The sequence below is a fragment of the Amblyomma maculatum genome, chromosome 10 (genome assembly GCF_055883805.1).
Source record: "Amblyomma maculatum isolate TAMU_Amacu chromosome 10, ASM5588380v1, whole genome shotgun sequence".
NCBI lineage: Eukaryota > Metazoa > Arthropoda > Arachnida > Ixodida > Ixodidae > Amblyomma > Amblyomma maculatum.
The window spans coordinates 168,429,667-168,451,952 of record NC_139353.1 but is presented as its reverse complement, the minus strand read 5'-3'; the positions used below and the strand labels follow the sequence as shown (position 1 = coordinate 168,451,952).

At 47.8% G+C, this 22,286-nt stretch overlaps 1 protein-coding gene across 1 annotated transcript in view; it reads left to right on the top strand.

The window, feature by feature from the left end:
• LOC146177889 (uncharacterized) overlaps positions 1–22,286 on the top strand; it is a 66,865-nt gene that overhangs the window by 32,432 nt on the left and 12,147 nt on the right. The window contains exon 2 of the mRNA XM_084580772.1: positions 22,271–22,286. This exon is cut by the window's right edge and continues 287 nt beyond it. Coding sequence (XP_084436898.1) covers positions 22,271–22,286 — 16 coding nt within the window. The remainder of the gene's footprint in view (positions 1–22,270) is intronic.

Sequence of the window (22,286 nt, the reverse complement as noted above, 5' to 3'; positions counted from 1 at the left end):
ACAGCTCTCAAATAACAGCTAACACGAAAGCTCAGATGGAGCCGAAGCTCAATACAGTACTCTTCAAAAATGCAAGAGCCTGTTTCGAGCGCTGACACGAAAACCGAGGAGGTTCTTCGCACAGAGAAAGATGAGAAACCTCTTCCCACCGAGGAAGATGAGGAAGCCTTTTTCTCAGAGGAGAACGGCAGCGCAGATCCAAGACTGATAGATTCAGAAATGGAAGACATCGAGGACCATACTGCAATGAAGGAATTCATGGAAATCTTTAAGGAACAAGAATTAATGAAAAGTGAGGAGAATGAATCTCCAGTTAAAAATGGGCAGTACTCCAAGAAGGTACGGCTGAAGGCCGTAAAGAAAAGAAAGTCTACAGAATCAAGGGAGAACAAATTGATTCTCAACGAGAAGCTCCGTCGAGACAACAATGTCCTGACTATGCGAGGGAAACCGAAGCCAACCTTCCTCAGCCAGCAGTGCGAAAAAAGAAGTCAAAAATGAAGAGAAAAGAAGCCAATTCTGCCAAGGCAAGTGAAGTCGAGTAGGAAAGCTCGCGAAGAAAAGCAAGGAAGAAGTTCATGAAGGTCTGGAAGCGCAAGCGCAAGGAGAGCAGCCGAGGCTCAGAAGGGAGACGGCCGACAGGAAACAGGACTAAGAATGCTAGCGCTAGCACTCCCCGCAAGAGTCATGCTGGTCGCACGAAAGGCAAGAGCCAAATTTCTGACATTGAAGCAGATTGGAGTAAGAACCGAGACAGGAGCGAGAACAACTCGCGATGAAAAAGGCTCTATAGAAAAAGAAAAAAGAGCCGAACTCACGAGAGGAAGAAACGACAGAGTCTAGTAAAAAAGAGAAAGTGTGCCTTGAGCTTGAGAAATGCTCACTGGGAAAAAAAAAGTGTTTCAGTGTTGCTGATTTTTGTCATGTATACCGACAACAGTGAGTTATGTTTGTGAACATCAATGCAGTGATGTGTGAAAAAAATTGTTATCATGGTCTGAGAAACTCGTGAGACTTTTGATTTGTGAATTGTAATATGTTATTGCAGTTTGTGAAATTGGTGCAATGCATGTGCGTGATGTGGACATTTGCCCGTCAAGTTTGTGAGCGCATGTATATGCGCGCGATGTTCCTGTGTGTTGTGAATATTGTAGGACAATATTCTTTAAGGGAGGGGCAGTGTCACGAAATCGGCGCGCATTTTTACTAAGCCGGCGAGGCGCGAGGCACGCGCGTCGCCGCATGGAAACTTCCACAAGATTCAAGAAAAACCTTCTTCCAGTACGCGTCGCCGTCGCCCTCTTTCTCATCACACGGCGATAAAGGTGTCTCAACAGTCTGGAATATGCCAGAGCTCTCCAGAGATTTCTACGGGTCCTAGCCAATGACGACGCGCTGCTCGACTGGAGGGAAAGGGAGCGCTCTAACGAACGAAGCTAAGTGTGTGTGCGCGCTAGCTCTGGCGCGTCTTAACAGACAGACGCGGCGCACCCTATTTATGGAGGCCACGCCGCTTGTGTGTCAGTAAGTCAGTGGTTGCGGCGTGTTCGCAAGTGCGACAACTCGACTCCCGGGGATCACCCGCTGCAGGCAAGCCCACGGACCTGCGAGGGAGTGGCGCTCGTCTTGTATGGCGGCCACCTCGTGACTCTTGAGGCGTCGGACTGCAACAGTACTCGGTGAACAATTTGGAGTTTGTTTATGTGTCTCTCTCGTGTTTGATCTGTGTTGTAAAGCCTATGTGTTATTGAATACCTCTGCAGTTGCATGCTTAGCGTTTGTTTTTCTGTGAACCTCCCGTCTGTATATTTTTAAGTGTTCCTGTGTATTCCTCTGTATCGTCTCTTGCTGTCTATAAAGTTTGTTTTGTTTGTTACTTCTGACTCCAAGCCTTACTCTGGCTTGAACCGGCGACAGCTGGGCACCAAACGGCCACCCCTTTCTGTCACTACAAGGTAGTTGAATTTGGAGAAAGAAGATGAAGTGCCGCCTGAACCAGACGTGTTTCCAGTGCGATCCATCAGCTTCGTCCATTTCACCAACGACTTTCTATTTCACCAACAATGCAGCTTCGTTGCATGTGCTGATCAACCACCAGCTGTTCTCCAAGTCGCACCGGTGATAGTTGTCGTTCACTTAAGCTTGGACTCGGACTCATGGAACGCCTTCGTCCTCCAGGCACCACGTCTCCCATTAAACGAACTGCCCAATTGACATCGGAGTCAGAAACAGGCCTCCAGGGAACTGCCTTTCTTCTCAGCCTGGACAGTCATCGTGCTTTGATGTTACAACTTTGTCCCACCGTTTTCTCCAACCAACCCTTGATTAATGCCTTGGAACGACGAGATTTCAAGGCTTCGCTATTCACCGTCCTACTAATAGTATAACCGTCTGGGTGCGCTCCCTTTCCGACATTAATCGGCTCCGGGAATTAAAAACTCTGCCTGTCTCTGACATACCCGACACAACCGTGTTGACAGTACAAGCTTATTTTGCATCTGGATCGGATTTTCGACGTTATGTCGTTTCTGGTGTCGACCCGAATATCGCTCCCAAAGATCTTGCGTCTTTATTACACTGTTCTACACACAAGGTGATAGAAGCACGCTACATGGGTAAAGGACGTACATGTCTGGTTACGCTGCAAGGGCCTCTGTCTCCTCCGGCGCGCATCTCACTTTATGGGGGAATCTTGCAGCACCGCGTGTACAAACCCGGAGTGGTGCATTGTTATCGGTGCTTCCGCCCGGGCCACATGAGAGCTTCCTGCCCATCTCTAGCACCCACCTCTACGAGGGACTCTGATTCCAAAGAATATCGCTGTGGCCTTTGCCGTCAAGACGACCATGACATTACGTCCAAAGACTGCCCAGTAAAGCTCCGCGCCATAGAGAAATGCCGCATGCGCTCCCAGAAACATCGCGTGAAGCCAACATTAGAGTTACTAAAAGATCCCTTGGTAACATCGAACCGTTTCTCACTGCTTCAGCTTCACGAAGATGAGACCATTGCAAAACCTGCTGTAAATGAAGGTTCCTCCGCGACACGAAGATATTGTTACGTGGTGGCGTGACAAGCGATGGAACACGGCGACACAACAGAAACAGAACGACGTGATGACATGACGATGAAATATGCTTTAATGGCCAGCGGCCCTGGCGCAAGCGCTCTGCCCCGCGCCACTGCCCGCTTCGTCATCTTCGTAGCATTACCCGGGGCCACCGAGCGATCGTCCCGATCGATTGCTAAAAACACAATGCCTGACGTGACGATGAACACAGACACAGGATTGGGACATGAAACGCTGGACACCACAATGAATGCGAAGATGGGTGGAATGCTTTACCAGAGCAAGTCCAATCTTCACCGTTTGCCGAAGGCCAAGGCTCATTGGCACGCCGAACGGCTAGGGCGGGGGGGCTGTCTTCGCTCGAGTGGTCGTGAGGTCGCTTCGTCGTGGGGTCGGTAGGGTCGGCTTTGGGTTCTTCCTGGTCGTTGTGTGCTGTGGTCAGGGCTGGGGACAGCGGCTGGTCGGGTCTGAGCAAAAAGGGTTGGGGCAGAGCTGGGCGGCGATCGCCACGGGCTTTCGGCAGATGGATCCGGCGTACGGTTGGCTTCGACGGTGCAAGACAAGGATGGGGATGAAGAGGATTCACAGTTGGTTAGACGAAAGAACAAAGCCACAGCCGCCGATCCAATCAGTGTTAAATACACTGTGATAATTAAGCTAACCTCACCTGGACAACTAGGCACACTCCCCGCACACTGGCTGCACGAAGCTGTTGCCAATGAGCTTCGAAAAATCCATTTTCACTCTGGATTTCAAGTACGGCCACTTGAGCGAAGCAATCAGTTTGCAGTTGACATATCGCATGTACATGCCAGAGACCACCTTATTGGACTGCAGTCTCTCGTCATTGCTTGAAAAGAAACACCTATTCAAGCTTATGAAACCATAAGTCCCGGCCAGATCCACGGGGTCATTTATCGCGCCAACGGGTTAACAAGCGAACAGCTCATGTCAAACCTCAAATGCTACTCGTGCAGGGTAATAAACGCCAGGCCTATGGGCAAGAACGGAACAGCTCTAATCACGTTTGAGGGCTCCAGACTTCCCCGCAAAATTCATCTATACAGCATACTCCTTCCGGTGACACCTTATCACCCGAAGTCTGTCATATGTGAGACCTGTCACAAAATCGGACACAAGGCAAATTCGTGTCCATTAGTCGACCAACGACGATGCTCGTATTGCGGTCGCCTCGCGCATGGAAACCTCGAGGTTTGTCCGACAGAACCACTCTGCCGCAATTGCAGAGGTCCGCATGTAGCCACGGACCCAAGGTGTCCTGCTCCGCAGCAGGCCACAAGAACCTTGAGGAATGACATCTTCCGCCGTATACGAGTGTCGCGACGAAAAGAGCGCAAACAACAAGCCGAGATTCTACGTGGTAACCAAACGGCGGCGACGACGGCGCACAACAGCCCTGTTAGTATACAGCAATCAACCTCGGAGGCAACAGTGCTTGATAATCAGGATTTCCCTCCCCTACAAAGTCAGCCGTTGCCGAAGACACGAGACAATGAACGTAAAACTAAACGGCAAGACGCGCATAAATCCTCTACACAATCTGATAGCAATAGTCAAAGGAACGCCACCTCATCCCTAGCCACAGTTTCTGAGCATACCGCGACGGCACCAAAGCAAGTGCGCGTACATCGGGCTTGCGCTGAATCTCCCCGTGATACGCAACGCGGCGCACAAATGAATCTTGCGAAAGAACGTTCGCACACGCTACACTTAGATGAAAACCAGCTCACGCACATTATCGAACTGGTCACCGCCGAGGTGATCAAGCGTATGCTGCCACTCTTGGGAATGTCACAGGTTTCTCCTAATCAAGAGTCCGAAATTGGGCACACATCATCTCCAGTTCCGCGTACCTTTCAGTTTAAAAATGGCAGGCATTAGCGCGAAACCACATGACATTTTTGCTTCGGACTCTCCTACATGGTTATTGCAATGGAATTGTCGGGGAATTCGTCGCAAACAAGCGGAACTTCAGATGAGACTGTCCATCACGTCAACGCCTCCTATAGCTATCCTGCTTCAGGAGACCGCCATTAATAAGCCCAATTTAATAGGGTACAATTCTTACTGCACCCCTTCCATAGAGCACCGACGCCCCGGGCCAGAATCGCGAACAGCGGCTCCAATGGCCAATGTGCAGGCATGCGTCCTTGTTCTGTCGCGTACTGCCCATACTGAACTAGATAGTTCCGCCTGGTGCACGCAGACGCAGGAGGTAGCGGGAGTACGCCTTAGCTTAGATAGCGACCAACAAGCCTTAGTTTTTTCAGTTTATGCGAGATCATTCGTTACTACGACATATCGAGTGGATATGTTTTTTTAGAGCACTTCTTAAGGATATATCCCCAGGATCGCGTTGTGGTTGGGGGTGATTTTAACGCCATGCACACCAGCTGGAGATATAATCGCTCAGATGCTAGGGGAAGGCAAGTTTGGCAGCAAATTGTCATAGCGAAATTGACCATAGCCAACGACCTCACTCTACCCACTCGCTTTGGCCAGCACAAAGGTCAACAAGACACTTCCCCAGACTTGACACTAGTGTCTCATCCCAGTGAGATCCTATGGGCACGGGCAGTGATCATTATCCCGTGGTGGTCTCATGGGCTCCTCGAAGGCGAAAGTCATAACAGCGACAACAAGGCCGTCGAATAGAGGAGCACGTCTCATGGGACGATTTCCGTAGGATGCTCGGTGAGGTGAACTTTCCCACAGGATTAGACGAGCTCATCACTCAGATCACCGATGCCAAGAAGAAAGCTACAACGAAGCTTTTAGTCAAATTTGATGCTCCAAAGCCGGACTCTCACCTTTTGCGTCTGTGGAATCGTAGGCTTCGTGCTCTCAAGGCGTATCGCCGATCAGGCCGGACATACCATCGGAGGCGTGCTCTCGCTCGCATTAGCCAAGAAGCTGAGAAGTATACTTTGCACCTCGCTCTCCAAGACTGGCAGCTGCTGTGCCACTCACTCAATGAAAAAGTTAACATGTCGAAGGCCTGGCACATATTTCGAGCTATCCTTGGACGCAAGAAGCCGATTTCCCCTGCCCAAAGTATGGCCCTGAAATTGAACATCTCCCCGACAGAGTTAGCTATACAAGCAGGGAAGGTATTTTTTCCCCAACCTGAAAATGCGGATGCCTTGCCTGCGGACCCCTTATCAGGTACATTAAACGAATACGACGTTCCCTTCACATTAGACGAACTGGAGGCAGCACTGTATGACTCCAATCACAATAGCGCCCCAGGACCGGATGGTATAAGCTACTCAACACTTCTGAACCTTCCCAAGTCACGCAAACTTGTCCTGCTGAAAGAGATGAACAAATACTGGGCCGACGGTGATCTTCCTCTTGCTTGGAAAAAGTCAGTGGTAATACCAATTCCAAAACCTGGCAAGCCAAGTCGAACATTACAAGACCTCAGGCCGATATAGCTGACGTCCAACCTTTGTAAGGTCATGGAACGTATGGCTCTAAGAAGACTTGAATGGTACTTAGACAAGTACAACGTCCTGTCTCCTATGCAAGTAGGTTTTCGTCGAGGGCTCTGCGCCCAAGATATCCTCAGAAGGCTTCATAACGACGTTCTTGCATACCCTAGTAGCGCACAGCTCCGAGTGGTTGTTGGGGTCGATGTCAAAAAGGCGTCTGATTCCATGCCCCACTCGACCATACTTCGCCGGCTCCAGGAAGTGGGGATAGGCGGCAACCTCTACCGCTTCGTGAAAGCCTTTCTTGCAGAAAGAACCTTTTCAGTAATGGTTGGAGATACCCAGAGTGGTTGGCAATGCAACCAAACAGGTGTCCCCCAAGGCGCTGTCTTATCACCGGCTCTCTTCAATATAGCTATGTCAGGTCTTGAGTTATTTCTCTGACCGACCCTGCACGCTTTCTATCTCTTAATGTTACCGCTACCATTTTTCGTTCCATAGCCCTCTGGGTTGTCCTCAACTTAAGTAGAACTCTCTTAGTTAGCCTCCACGTTTCAGCCCCATAGGTGAGTACAGGCAAGATGCAACTGTTGTATACTTTCCTCTTGAGCGATACCGGTAAGCTGCTAGTCATAATCTGCGAGTGCTTGCCAAATGCGCTCCATCCCAATCGTATTCTTCTTGTTATTTCCTTTTCATGGTCCGGATCTGCGGTTACTACCTGTCCTAAGTAGACATATTCGCCTACTACTTCCAGTATTTCGCTACCTAATGTAAACTGCTGTTCCTTCCCGAGGCTGTAGAACATTGCCTTAGTCTTCTGCATATTGATTTTCAAGCCTACCTTTCTACTTTTCCTGTCTAGGTCATCAATCATTATTTGCAGTTCATCCCCCGAGTTGCTTAGCAAGGCAATGTCATCAGCAAATCGCAGATTACTAAGGTTTTCTCGATCTACCCTTATCCCTAACTGCTCCCATTCCAAGTCTCTGAATACTTCCTCTAAACAAGCTGTGAATAGTACTGGGGAGATTGTGTCTCGTTGCCTAACACCTTTCTTAATGGGAATTTTGTTACTTTCTTTATGCAGAACTATGGTTGCTGTGCAGCCACTATATATATCTTCCAGCACTTTCACGTACGGCTCGTCTACCCCCTGATTTAGCAATGCCTGCATCACCGCCGTGGTTTCAACTGAGTCAAATGCTTTTTCGTAATCAATGAATGCTATGTATAAGGGCTGGTTATATTCCGAGCATTTTTCGATTACCTGATTGATGGTATGGATATGATCGATAGTAGAGTACCGTTTCCGAAACCCTGCTTTATCCTTTGCTTGATTGCAGTCTAAGGTTGTCTTGATTATATTAGCGATTACCTTAGTAAATACCTTATACGTAACAGACATTAAGCTGATTGGTCTGTAATTTTTAAGGTCCTTAGAGTACCCTTTCTTGTGAATGAGGATAATGTTTGCATTCTTCCATGATTCCGGTACCGTCGATGACACCAGGCACTGCGTATACAGGGTGGCCAGTTTTTCTAGCACGATATCCCCCCCCGTCCTTCAGCAATTCTGTTATCTGATCCTCTCCAGCTGATTTCCCCCTTTTCATAGTTTCTAGTGCTTTCTTGACCTCGTTCTTCGTCACTGGTGGAACGTCTGACTGTTTTTCCCAACCACCAATCTTATTACGGTCCTGACTACTTTGGCTACTTTGGAGTACTGTATAGAACTGCTCGGCTACTTTGACTATCTTTTCCATATTAGTGATGACGTTGCCCGCCTTGTCCCTTATCGCATACATCTGGTTTTTGCCTATGCCCAATTTCTTCTTTACCGCTTTAAGGCTTCCCCTGTTCTTTACAGCATGCTCAATTTTCTCCATGTTATACTTCCTTATATCGGGCACCTTGCGCTTATTGATTAGATTTGATATCTCGGCCAATTCGATCTGGTCTGTTGAATTGGAAGCTTTCATACTGTGGCGTTTCTTAATCAAATCTTTCGTCTCCTTGGACAGCTTGCCGGTATCCTCTCTAACTATCCTACCGCCTACTTCTACCGCGAACTCAGTAATGATATCTCTGAAATTATTGTTCCTTGACTCTAGGGTAATGTCGCCATCTTCAGTTAGAGCTGAAAACCTATTCCGTAGCGAGATCCTGAACTCTTCTGCCCCCCCCCCCCCCTCACCGCTAATTCGTTGATGGGTTTCTTTCTGACTAATCTGTTGCGTTCCTTCTTCAGATTTAGGTTAATTCGGGACCTCAACATCCTGTGGTCACTGCATCGCACCCTCCCGATTACCTCTACATCTTGCATAATGGCGGGGGTTGAACACATTATGAAGTCGATTTCATTTTTAGTCTCTCCGTTAGTACTTTTCCATGTCCATTTCCGGTTCTTCCGTTTGCTGAAGAAGGTATTCATGATTCGTAAGTTATTGCGCTCTGCAAACTCAACTAGTAACTCCCCCCTGCTATTCCTAGAACCAATGCCATAGTCACCTACTGCCTTGTCTCCTGCCTATTTTTTCCCTCCCTTGGCATTGAAATCGCCCATTAGTACAGTATACTGCGTCTTTACTTTTCGCATTGCCGATTCTACATCTTCATAGAAGCTTTCAACTGCCTGGTCATCATAACTACACGTAGGTGCATAGGCCTGTACAACCTTCAGTTTATACCGCTTATTAAGCCTAATTACGATGCCTGCAACCCTCTCATTAATACTATAGAATTTATCTATATTACCCGCTATATACTTATTGACAAGGAAACCTACTCCTAGTTGGCGCCTCTCTGGTAAGCCTCGATAACACAGTACATGCCCATCCTTCAGTACAGTATATGCCTCATTCGGCCTCCTAACCTCACTAAGCCCTATGACATCCCATTTCATGCCCTCTAGTTCGTCTAACAGCACTGCTAAGCTAGCTGCAGTAGCTAGGGTTCTAGCATTAAACGTTGCCAGGGTCAGTAGTCGGGGGAGGACGATGTCGACATGCCGACGCCAGTTAGGAGCGAGCTCACGCGCAGCCCCGGTAAGTCTACTTTCTGATTAGCCAGCTGTAATTTTTCTGCCATAGTTCACAGCAGTATTCTTTTTCTACTTAACCACGTTGGCAGTAATAAATTTTTCAGAAATAAAAGCTTGAAAATGCCTTTTAATAAAAATCGGCCCAGTGAAATTAAAATATTATGGGGAAATATTCATTAGGCATCTTCAGTAGTGTTAGCGCTGAAATCCATGTCCTTAAATTCATTAGGCACCCTGACTGAATTATATTTTTGTAACTGATGGTGTCAAGAGTAGGTATCAGCCCTGTGTACGATTACATACCTTTCAGCCCGTAAAAGGGCATCTAACTTATGTCTTCAGTCTCCAATTCACCCAAATAAAATATTCTTCACGATATATTCCTTATCACATGAAATCAGAACTTATTCTCAGTACAAATGTTTTTCTTTTCTGAAGCAGAACGAACGTAAAAATCAGTTTATTATTGTGCGTGGCACTAGAAGTTTCTGCGAAATAAATAACTGCACTAAGCCCTTTTTATTTTCCATGCATCTATGCGAGCTTAGAGACCATTAAATAATTACACTTTAAATAATGGAAATGTGTGTTTTTACTTTAATGCATTGTAACCTAAGCTACAGCTCTTCACCCAAGCTGCACCTTACGGGGAGAAGTACCGAAGCTGGAAGGCAGACGCAGGCCTACTACGAGATGCTAACGAATCACAGACCCACAACCTTAACCAGCATACCTTGCAAACTACTAGAGCATATCATATCTGCCAATATTATGTGCTTCACAAAGCACAACCTAATCGTATACCTTGCAAACTGCTAGAGCATATAATATCATCTGCAAATATGATGTACTTAACAGAACACAACTTCTTCGTATACCTTGCAAACTGCTAGAGCATATGATATCATCTACCAATATGATGTACTTAACAAAACACTTCTTCGTATACCTCGCAACCTGCTAGAGCAATCATATCTGCCAATAGTATGTACTTAACAGAGCCCAACTTCTTCGTATACCTTGCAAACTGTTAGAGCATATGATATCATCTACCAATATGATGTACTTAACAAAACACTTCTTCGTATACCTCGCAACCTGCTAGAGCAATCATATCTGCCAATAGTATGTACTTAACAGAGCACAACTTCTTCGTATACCTTGCAAACTGCTAGAGCATATCATATCATCTGGCAATATGATGCATTTAACAGAGCGCTTCTTCGTGTTGCTTGAAAACTGCTAAAGCATATCATATCTGCCAATATGATGTACTTAACAGAGCACAACTTTTTGTATACCTTGCAAACTCCTAGAGCATATCTTATCATCCGCGAATATGATGTACTTGAAAGAGCACAATTTCTCCGTATACCTTGCAAGCTGATACAGCATATCATATCTGCAGCCAATATGATGTACTAAACTGAGCACAACTTCTTTGTATGCCCTGCTCGAGCATGTCATATCATCTGCCAATATGATGTACTTCTTCATATACCTTGCGAACTGCTAGAGCATATCTTATCACCTCCCAATATTATGTACTTAACAGAGCACAACTTCTTCGTATACCTCGCAAACTGCTAGAGCATATCATATCATCTGCCAATATGATGTACTTAACAAAGCACAACTTCTTCGTGTACCTTATAATCTGCTAGAGCATATCATATAATCTGCCAATGTGATGTACTTAACAGAGCACTACGTTTTGTATACCTTGCAAACTGCTAGAGCATATCATATCTGCCAATATGATGTACTTATCAAAGCACTTCTTCGTATACCTTGCAAATTGCTAGAGCATATATCATTTGCCAATGTGATGTACTTAACAGAGCACTACGTTTTGTATACCTTGCAAACTGCTAGAGCATATCATATCATCTGCCAATAGGATGTACTTAACAAAGCACTTCTTCGTATACCTTGCAAATTGCTAGAGCATATATCATCTGCCAATGTGATGTACTTAACAGAGCACTACGTTTTGTATACCTTGCAAACTGCTAGAGCATATCATATCATCTGCCAATATGATGTACTTAACAAAGCACTTCTTCGTATAGCTTGCAAATTGCTAGAGGATATATCATCTGCCAATGTGATGTACTTAACAGAGCACTACTTTTGTATAGGGGAGAAAACCTGGGCCAGGGGGCGCTGCGCCACTCTGTGCGTCAGCGCCCTCCATGGAGACCCCGTCAAAATCTACGCGCAGCCCGGCCGCGTCGTCTGCTAGCCGCCGCATAGAAAAGCATGTTGTCGTCTGCTCCGCGCTGCTTTCTAGCACGTGTTTGCGCGCGCGCGCTCGGTTGTTTCTCCCCTCCTCCGACCGCATTGTGGCCACCGTCGCGCTCTAACAATTAGGGGGAAGAAGAAAGAAAGGAAAGAACTAGAATGAAAAAAAAATGACGGCGCACTTTTTTCGCGAAGCTTGTGTGGAAACGGTAACGGGATGGTTGTGGGCCTTTCTTTCTTTTTTTTTTTTTGGGGGGGGGGGATATCTCGTACCGTTCGTGTGTCGTACTTCTCTAACTGGCGGTGCCGAAGCAGCCATCGTGGAACCGAGTCAGCCTCAAGAAACAGATATTCGTCATTAACGCGATCACTTTACGTCAATCATCCTATCCTCATACGCGATCCTGCTTCGGGAGCTCAAAACTGCGCGTTCGCTATAGGAGATAACTGAACCAGGAATTGCGCAGCGTAACAGTGGAATTAAGAAGACAAAGGTTTCCGTGGAGAGATGTCCCCGTCTGCATGGAAAGTCGTCAGACATTTCCTCGCTGTTCGTCTCGTGGAGAGGAAACTGCCGCAAAAATGGCATGCCTCGGCTTCTGGGGAATGACCCAAGTCGTTAGGAACCCCTCATCGTTAAAGGCAGATAGGTCATTGATTTCGAACGGCAGCGCCGCAGCAGCGAACTTCCCCTGGCCGGTGTCGGCAGGAACCAAAGGGTAAGGCGGCATGCTTTGTGCCTTTGTAGGGAACGCATCCTAAACGCGCCGAAAACAGGCCCCACGGCGCCGGCAGCACTGCCTAAAACGTTTGTCCCCACAGAGCTGAATAGGCTCCTTTCAAGTGACCAGTCACAAAGGGAAAGGAAGGAGCACTCGTCGCTGTGTACAAGCCTATCGGTTATTCTCAACCAGAAGGCTGGACCCTTCATTCTGTGAACATGGATAGAGGCATCAAGAGGTGTCGCCTCAAGTCCTTCAAAATACCTGTCGTTTGCCTCCCGCCTTCAAGTAGCGATTTCGTGCTCATTTTTTTTTTTTTATGTCTGAGCCTGCCAACAAGCGCTCTTTGAAAACAATGTCCGGCGATCAATTAATCATAATTTCTCACTTTCGAAAGCACTGATAAAAAGCGTGCCTCCAGCCAGCCTCTATGTCAGCCGGGGCACAGAAAAAAGCAAAATTAAGAAATCCCACTGGCAAAGAGCGCCGGCTTTGCGCGCGAAGACGCGCCACCACCCCCCTCGTCCTCACTCTCCTTCTCCCGCTCCGCGTGCACGCGCGGCTGAACGTAGCACGCGCTCCGGAGCGAGCAGGCTGCGCAGACTCCGCAGACAGCCGCGCGCAGCGCGGGCGCGAATGCGCGTAGGTTTTGTAGTTCCTCTCCGCTCCGCTGGAAACCGAGCGCTGGCGTCGCGGAGCAAACTCCAGCTTTGGTTCCCTATACCTTGCAAACTGCTAGAGCATATCATATCATCTGCCAATATGATGTACTTAACAAAGCACTTCTTCGTATAGCTTGCAAATTGCTAGAGCATATATCATCTGCCAATGTGATGTACTTAACAGAGCACTACGTTTTGTATACCTTGCAAACTGCTAGAGCATATCATATCATCTGCCAATAGGATGTACTTAACAAAGCACTTCTTCGTATACCTTGCAAATTGCTAGAGCATATATCATCTGCCAATGTGATGTACTTAACAGAGCACTACGTTTTGTATACCTTGCAAACTGCTAGAGCATATCATATCATCTGCCAATATGATGTACTTAACAAAGCACTTCTTCGTATAGCTTGCAAATTACTAGAGCATATATCATCTGCCAATGTGATGTACTTAACAGAGCACTACGTTTTGTATACCTTGCAAACTGCTAGAGCATATCATATCATCTGCCAATATGATGTACTTAACAAAGCACAACTTCTTTGTATACCTCGCAAACTGCTAGAGCATATTGCCAGGGGGCGCTCGGAGTGAAAATGACGTTAAAGTGAATCGGCTAATGCCAGGGGGCGGTCGGAGTGAAAACGACGTTGAAGTTAATCGGTTCGGACTCGCAGGAAGTACCTAAAACTCGGACCGTACAATTCCACCTGTGCCGGCTTTGTTAACCTAGCCCCAGTCGCCAACACCGTGACAAATGTGGTGGAGGTGAGGTCTCATGTCCCGTACCACTACGCAAAGAAGGAGTGCTGTTCATATGTTCGAGGAAACCTGTTCACCGCACTAGCCACAGACAACGAGGCCTACCACCTGCGTTTTCCCCCTCGGGCATGACTACCGGCAGCAACGACGTCGTCTCAATGCCTGGCGCGACCCCCACCTACGTGACGTTTCAGAACTCCCGCGTCCCAAAGACCTTTCCCGAAGGCACCTACCAAGACGTCGACGACTGGTTGCAGCACTACGAAAGCGTAGCTACATTCAGCCTCCGGGATGACGCCGCACGGCTTCGAAATGTATACTTCAGCCTTGAGGATGGCGCTCGGACGTGGTTCGAGAACCATGAAGAGTAGCTGTACTCTTGGAGTGAGTTCAAACGTCGTCTTGCGGCAACTTACGGTAGCTCAGATCGCCGTGAACGGGCTGAACGCGCTCTCCAATCTCGGGTCCAAATGCCTAATGAAACCGTCGCGGCGTATATCGAAGACATGATGCGCCTGTTTAGGCGTGCAGATCCTACGATGTCCGAGGAGCAAAAGCTGCGCTGCCTCATGTGTGGCGTCAAAAGAGCAGATTTTCGCTTACCTGGTGCGCAGCCCACCGAAAACTGTCGCAGATGTCCTTGCGGAAACATCCAGTGTAGAGAAAGTGCTTCAGCAGCGAGCTTCGGCACAGTATCGCAACATCCACGCTGCCTCCATCTCTGCTGAGTTCCCATCTCATAGCATGGACAGATCGGCGCTGCGGGAGATCATACGTTGGATTGTGCGCGACGAACTCCGTGTATAGCACATCTCAACCCGCTCCCGCCTCCATTGCGAGCGGTGTCCGAAACGAGGTGCAGCAAGCGCTCCAGCCTCCATTTCCAGGAGGTGAAGCTCGCCCTGCTCCTCCTCTTACTCCACGAGTGTCACCGCCCCACATACTCCCAAGTGCTGCGATACTCTCCGCCCTCGCCTCCGCCCCTGATTCCTGCGAGCGTAGCTGTGCCGAAAACAGCAGCCCCCGTGATTCAGTACGTCACAGATTCCCGACCGCCTACACGGAAAGCAGACAAGTGGCGTACCCCCGACCGACGGCCGTTATGCTTTCATTGCGGCGAACCGGGTCATGTCTATCGGCGCTCTCCCTACCGTCGACTGGGTCTCGAAGGGTTTTCCGCTGATTCCCCGCGGCCTCGCTACGACGAACGGCCTCGAGCCGTTGAAGATTTCGTCAATGATCAGCGCCGGGTTGTTCCGTCTCGTCGGCGACAATCTAGATCACCGTCACCCAGGGCTCACGCGTCGCCATCTGATACGGGTTCCCCATGGGCAGCGCAGGGCCAATCACCCAATTCCCGGAGGGAAAACTGAAACCAGTGACCTTCGGGGGTAGGCTCGCTGGACATCGCTGCGCGGGAGACCCCCCATTGATGCGGACACGGAAAAACTACGCATCGACATTGGAAAAGTCCGCGGCTACCGATCATAACGCCACCTCGACGCCACCACGACGCACCTGCAACCACGATGAATTGCCGGTTGAACCGACGACGAAACAACTCACCCGCAACGACGACCAATTGCCGGCGGAACAAACGAAGCAACCACGCACCCGCAACGACGACGAATTGCCGGTGGAACGGACGCGGCAACAACGCACCTGCAACGATGACGAATTGCAAGTGAAGCAGACCGCGTATACCGACGCAGAGCACTCAGACTCAGAAGCCTGACATTCGCGAGCAGCTTTCGTTGGCCATACCCGTAGTACTGGATGTTCGCCATATTCGAGCTCTGTTGGATACTGGCGATGATTATCCTATTTTGAGCAGCCAGTTTGCCGCAGTTCTCAAGAAGGCTTTGACTCCGTGGGCTGGCACACACGTTCGCACGGCGGGTGGTCATCTGATTACTCCTCTGGGCATGTGCACGGCCAGAGTTCAAATTCAAGAGTCAACATTTGTGGTAAGCTGCCTCGTTCTGAAAAGCTGTTCGCGTGACCTGATTCTGGGCGTGGATTTTCTGCGTGAATATGGCGCAATTATTGACCTCCGGGATTCTAAGGTCTCGTTTTCTACTGAGAAAGCAGTGGCCCTCAGCGGTGCAAAGCGACCACTCAATGTGCTTCGAGTTTATGAGGACAGTGTCACTATACTTCCTAATATCGTTATACTTTTGTTATACATAGACACACACTATAGACACACACTAGTACTTTTCCATATCCATTTCCGGTTCTTCCATTTGCTGAAGAAGGTATTCATGATGCCTAAGTTATTGCGCTCTGCAAACTCAACTAGTAACTCCCCCCTGCTATTCCTAGAACCAATGCCATAGTCACCTACTGCCTTGTCTCCTGCCTGTTTTTCCCTACCTTGGCATTGAAATCGCCCATTAGTACAGTATACTGCGTCTTTACTTTTCGCATTACCGATTCTACATCTTCATAGAAGCTTTCAACTGCCTGGTCATCATAACTACATGTAGGTGCATAGGCCTGTACAACCTTCAGTATATACCGCTTATTAAGCCTAATTACGATGCCTGCAACCCTCTCATTAATACTATAAAATTCATCTATATTACCCGCTATATACTTATTGACAAGGAAACCTACTCCTAGTTGTCGCCTCTCTGGTAAGCCTTGATAACACAGTACATGCCCATCCTTCAGTACAGTATATGCCTCATTCGGCCTCCTAACCTCACTAAGCCCTATGACATCCCATTTCATGCCCTCTAGTTCCTCTAACAGCACTGCTAAGCTAGCTTCAGTAGCTAGGGTTCTAGCATTAAACGTTGCCGGGGTCAGTAGTCGGGGGAGGACGATGTCGACACGCCGACGCCATTTAGGAGCGAGCTCACGCGCAGCCCCGGTAAGTCTACTTTCTGATTAGCCAGCTGTAATTTTTCTGCCATAGTTCACAGCAGTTTTCTTTTTCTACTTAACCACGTTGGCAGTAATAGATTTTTCAGAAACAAAAGCTTGAAAATGCCTTTTAATAAAAATCAGCCCAGTGAAATTAAAATATTATGAGGAAATATTCATTAGGCATCTTCAGTAGAGTTAGCGCTGAAAACCACGTGCTTAAATTCATTAGGCACCCTGACTGAATTATATTTTGGTAAGTGATGGTGTCAAGAGTAGGTATCAGCCCTGTGTACGATTACATACCTTTCAGCCCGTAAAAGGGCATCTAACTTATGTCTTCAGTCTCCAATTCACCCAAATAAAATATTCTTCACGATATATTCCTTATCACATGAAATCAGAACTTATTCTCAGTACAAATGTTTTTCTTTTCTGAAGCAGAACGAACGTAAAAATCAGTTTATTATTGTGCGTGGCACTAGAAGATTCTGCGAAATAAATAACTGAACTAAGCCCTTTTTATTTTCTATGCATCTATGCGAGCTTAGAGACCATTAAATAATTTCACTTTAAATAATGGAAATGTGTGTTTTTACTTTAATGCATTGTAACCTAAGCTACAGCTCTTCACCCAAGCTGCACCTTACTGGGAGGAGTACCGAAGCTGCAAGGCAGACGCAGGCGGACTACGAGATGCTAACGAATCACAGACCCACAACCTTAACCAGCATACCTTGCAAACTACTAGAGCATATCATATCTGCCAATATTATGTGCTTAACAAAGCACAACCTAATCGTATACCTTGCAAACTGCTAGAGCATATAATATCATCTGCAAATATGATGTACTTAACAGAACACAACTTCTTCGTATACCTTGCAAACTGCTAGAGCATATGATATCTAACAATATGATGTACTTAACAAAACACTTCTTCGTATACCTTGCAACTTGCTAGAGCAATCATATCTGCCAATAGTATGTACTTAACAGAGCACAACTTCTTCGTATACCTTGCAAACTGCTAGACCATATCATATCATCTGGCAATATGATGTATTTAACAGAGCGCTTCTTCGTATTGCTTGAAAACTGCTAAAGCATATCATATCTGCCAATATGATGTACTTAACAGAGCACAACTTTTTGTATACCTTGCAAACTCCTAGAGCATATCTTATCATCCGCGAATATGATGTACTTAAAAGAGGACAATTTCCCCGTATACCTTGCAAGCTGATACAGCATATCATATCTGCAGCCAATATGATGTACTAAACTGAGCACAACTTCTTTGTATACCCTGCTCTAGCATGTCATATCATCTGCCAATATGATGTACTTCTTCATATACCTTGCGAACTGCTAGAGCATATCTTATCATCTCCCAATATTATGTACTTAACAGAGCACAACTTCTTCGTATACCTCGCAAACTGCTAGAGCATATCATATCATCTGCCAATATGATGTACTTAAAGCACAACTTCTTCGTGTACCTTGTAATCTGCTAGAGCATATCATATAATCTGGCAATATGATGTACTTAACAAAGCACTTCTTCGTATAGCTTGCAAATTGCTAGAGGATATATCATCTGCCAATGTGATGTACTTAACAGAGCACTACGTTTTGTATACCTTGCAAACTGCTAGAGCATATCATATCATCTGCCAATATTATGTACTTAACAAAGCACAACTTCTTTGTATACCTCGCAAACTGCTAGAGCATATGGCCAGGGGGCGCTCGGAGTGAAAATGACGTTGAAGTGAATCGGCTAATGCCAGGGGGCGGTAGGAGTGAAAATGACGTTGAAGTTAATCGGTTCGGACTCGCAGGAAGTACCTAAACCTCGGACCGTACAATTCCACCTGTGCCGGCTTTATTAACCTAGCCCCAGTCGCCAACACCGTGACAAATCTGGTGGAGGTGAGGTCTCATGTCCCGTACCCCTACGCAAAGCAGGAGTGCTGTTCATATGTTCGAGGAAACCTGTTCACCGCACTAGCCGCAGACAACGAGGCCTACCACCTGCGTTTTCCCCCTCGGGCATGACTACTGGCAGCAACGACGTCGTCTCAATGCCTGGCGCGACCCCCACCTACGTGACGTTTCAGAACCCCCGCGTCCCAAAGACCTTTTCCGAAGACACGTACCAAGACGTCGACGACTGGTTGCAGCACTACGAAAGCGTAGCTACATTGAGCCTCCGGGATGACGCCGCACGGCTTCGAAATGTATACTTCAGCCTTGAGGATGGCGCTCGGACGTGGTTCGAGAACCATGAAGAGTAGCTGTACTCTTGGAGTGAGTTCAAACGTCGTCTTGCGGCAACTTACGGTAGCTCAGATCGCCGCGAACGGGCTGAACGCGCTCTCCAATCTCGGGTCCAAATGCCTAATGAAACCGTCGCGGCGTATATCGAAGACATGATGCGCCTGTTTAGGCGTGCAGATCCTACGATGTCCGAGGAGCAAAAGCTGCGCTACCTCATGCGTGGCGTCAAAAGAGCAGATTTTCGCTGGCCTGGTGCGCAGCCCACCGAAAACTGTCGCAGATGTCCTTGCGGAAACATCCAGTGAAGAGAAAGTGCTTCAGCAGCGAGCTTCGGCACAGTATCGCAACATCCACGCCGCCTCCGTCTCTGCTGAGTTCCCATCTCATAGCATGGACAGATCGGCGCTGCGGGAGATCATACGTTGGATTGTGCGCGACGAACTCCGTGTATAGCACACCTCAACCCGCTCCCGCCTCCATTGCGAGCGGTGTCCTAAACGAGGTGCAGCAAGAGCTCCAGCCTCCATTTCCAAGAGGTGAAGTTCGCCCTGCTCCTCCTCTTACTCCACGAGTGTCACCGCCCCACATACTCCCAAGTGCTGCGATACTCTCCGCCCTCGCCGCCGCCCCTGATTCCTGCGAGCGTAGCTGTGCCGAAAACAGCAGCCCCCGTGATTCAGTACGTCACAGATTCCCGACCGCCTACACGGAAAGCAGACAAGTGGCGTACCCCCGACCGACGGCCGTTATGCTTTCATTGCGGCAAACCGGGTCATGTCTATCGGCGCTCTCCCTACCGTCTACTGGGTCTCGAAGGGTTTTCCGCTGATTCCCCGCGGCCTCGCTACGACGAACGGCCTCGAGCCGTTGAAGATTTCGTCAATGATCAGCGCCGGGTTGTTCCGTCTCGTCGGCGACAATCTAGATCACCGTCACCCAGGGCTCACGCGTCGCCATCTGATACGGGTTCCCCATGGGCAGCCGTACACACGGAAGCTGTGTGTGTACATCGCTTCCAGCTTATGTGTGTACATTGTCTTCCTTCGTCGTCGTCCTTTGGCTGGATTTTATTCTCTAAGACTATGTACCAACTGACCCAGATTTCAACCCTCCTTCTGTAAAGTACATGAGTACTAGTCACAGTACTGCAGTTGCAGCGGTGGCGTAGCGGTAGAACATCCGCCTAGCATGCAAGAGGACCAGTGTTCAAATCCCGGTGCCGCGCAATTCTCCACCGGAATAAAAAAACATCCGCGTGTCGATGGAATTCCATAAACAGGTTTGGGGTGCGACCTGATGCCGGTGAACACCTCCGGCAACGCACGCCCTCACCAGAACAGGAGTTGGCCGCCCTGGTGCAGTAATTGGCCGCAACCTCACATGATAAGCTCCACAAAACCCCGGCCCTCAGTCACCAGCGGCTGCGGAACAACTGACCACGGCTGCAGCCAGACCTGTAACGCAGCCCGGGGTGCTAAGAATGCCTGGCTCCGCTGGACAGGTCGCCATTGGAAACTGACCCTGGCAACGTTTAATGCTAGAACCGTAGGTAGTGAAGCTAGTTTAGCAGTCCTCTTACAGGAACTAGAAGGTATGAAATGGGATGTCATAGGGCTTAGTGAGGTAAGGAGGCCGAATGAACCATATACTGTACTGAAGGATGGACATGTACTGTGTTATCGAGGTTTACCGGAGAGGCGAGAACTAGGAGTAGGTTATATTGATGAATTCTATAGTATTAATGAGAGGGTGGCAGTCATCGTAATTAGGCCTAATAAGCGGTATAAACTGAAGGTTGTACAGGCCTATGCACCTACATGTAGTTATGATGACCAGGCAGTTGAATGCTTCTACGAAGATGTAGAATCGGCAATGCGAAAAGTAAAGACGCAGTATCCTGTACTAATGGGCGACTTCAATGCCAAGGTAGGGAAAAAGCAGGCAGGAGACAAGACAGTAGGTAACTATGGCATTGGTTCTAGGAATAGCAGGGGGGAGTTACTAGTTGAGTTTGCAGAGCGCAATAACTTAGGAATCATGAATACCTTCTTCAGCAAACGGAAGAACCGGAAATGGACATGGAAAAGTCCGAAGCGGGAGACTAAAAATGAAATCGACATCATAATGTGTTCAACCCCCGCCATTATGGAAGATGTAGAGGTAATTGGGAATGTGCGATGCAGTGACCACAGGATGGTGAGGTCCCGAATTAGCCTAAGTCTGAAGAAGGAACGCAACAGATTAGTAAGAAAGACACCCATCAACGAATTAGCGGTGAGGGGGAGGGCAGAAGAGTTCAGGATCTCGCTACAGAATAGGAATTCAGCTCTAACCTAGGATGGCGACATTAACCTAGAAGCAAGGAACAATAATTTCAGAAATATCATTACTGAGTGCGCGGTAGAAGTAGGCCGTAGGGTAGTTAGAGAGGATACCGGTAAGCTGTCTAAGGAGACGAAATATTTGATTAAGAAACGCCAGAGTATGAAAGCTTCCAATCCAACAGACCAGATCGAATTGGCCGAGATATCGAAGCTAATCAATAAGCGCAAGGTGGCCGATATTAGGAAGTATAACAGACACACAGGAAGTATAGACACCCTGAACATAGACACACACACACACACACACACACACACACACACACACACACACACACACACACACACACACACACACACACACACACACACACACACACACACACACACACACACACACACACACACACACACACACACACACACACACACACACACACACACACACACACACACACACACACACACACACATATATATATATATATATATATATATACCCTTAGATTTAATGACGTTTCAACCTGATCATCGTGAGGAGGAGGAGGAGGTCCTAAAGGCTTTTTTTTTTAATTTCAGTGAACATCTTTCGGAGGTCCCGCAAGGTAGCTAGTCAAATGCTGACAAAATTTCCCAGTCATGTGGCTCGTCTGTAGCCTCAAGTCTGACAATGGAACAGATTGCATCGGGGCTTCACTACATGAAGAGACCTGTCCTAGTTGCTGCTATAGTGTCAGTGAGCGTTTTGCAATGTTATATTCCGGTGCCCTCGGGACGCTGCCAATGCGAATTTACTAACAAAGGTCGTTGATGCTGTTGGCGCAGGGGTTTCTGCTCCAGG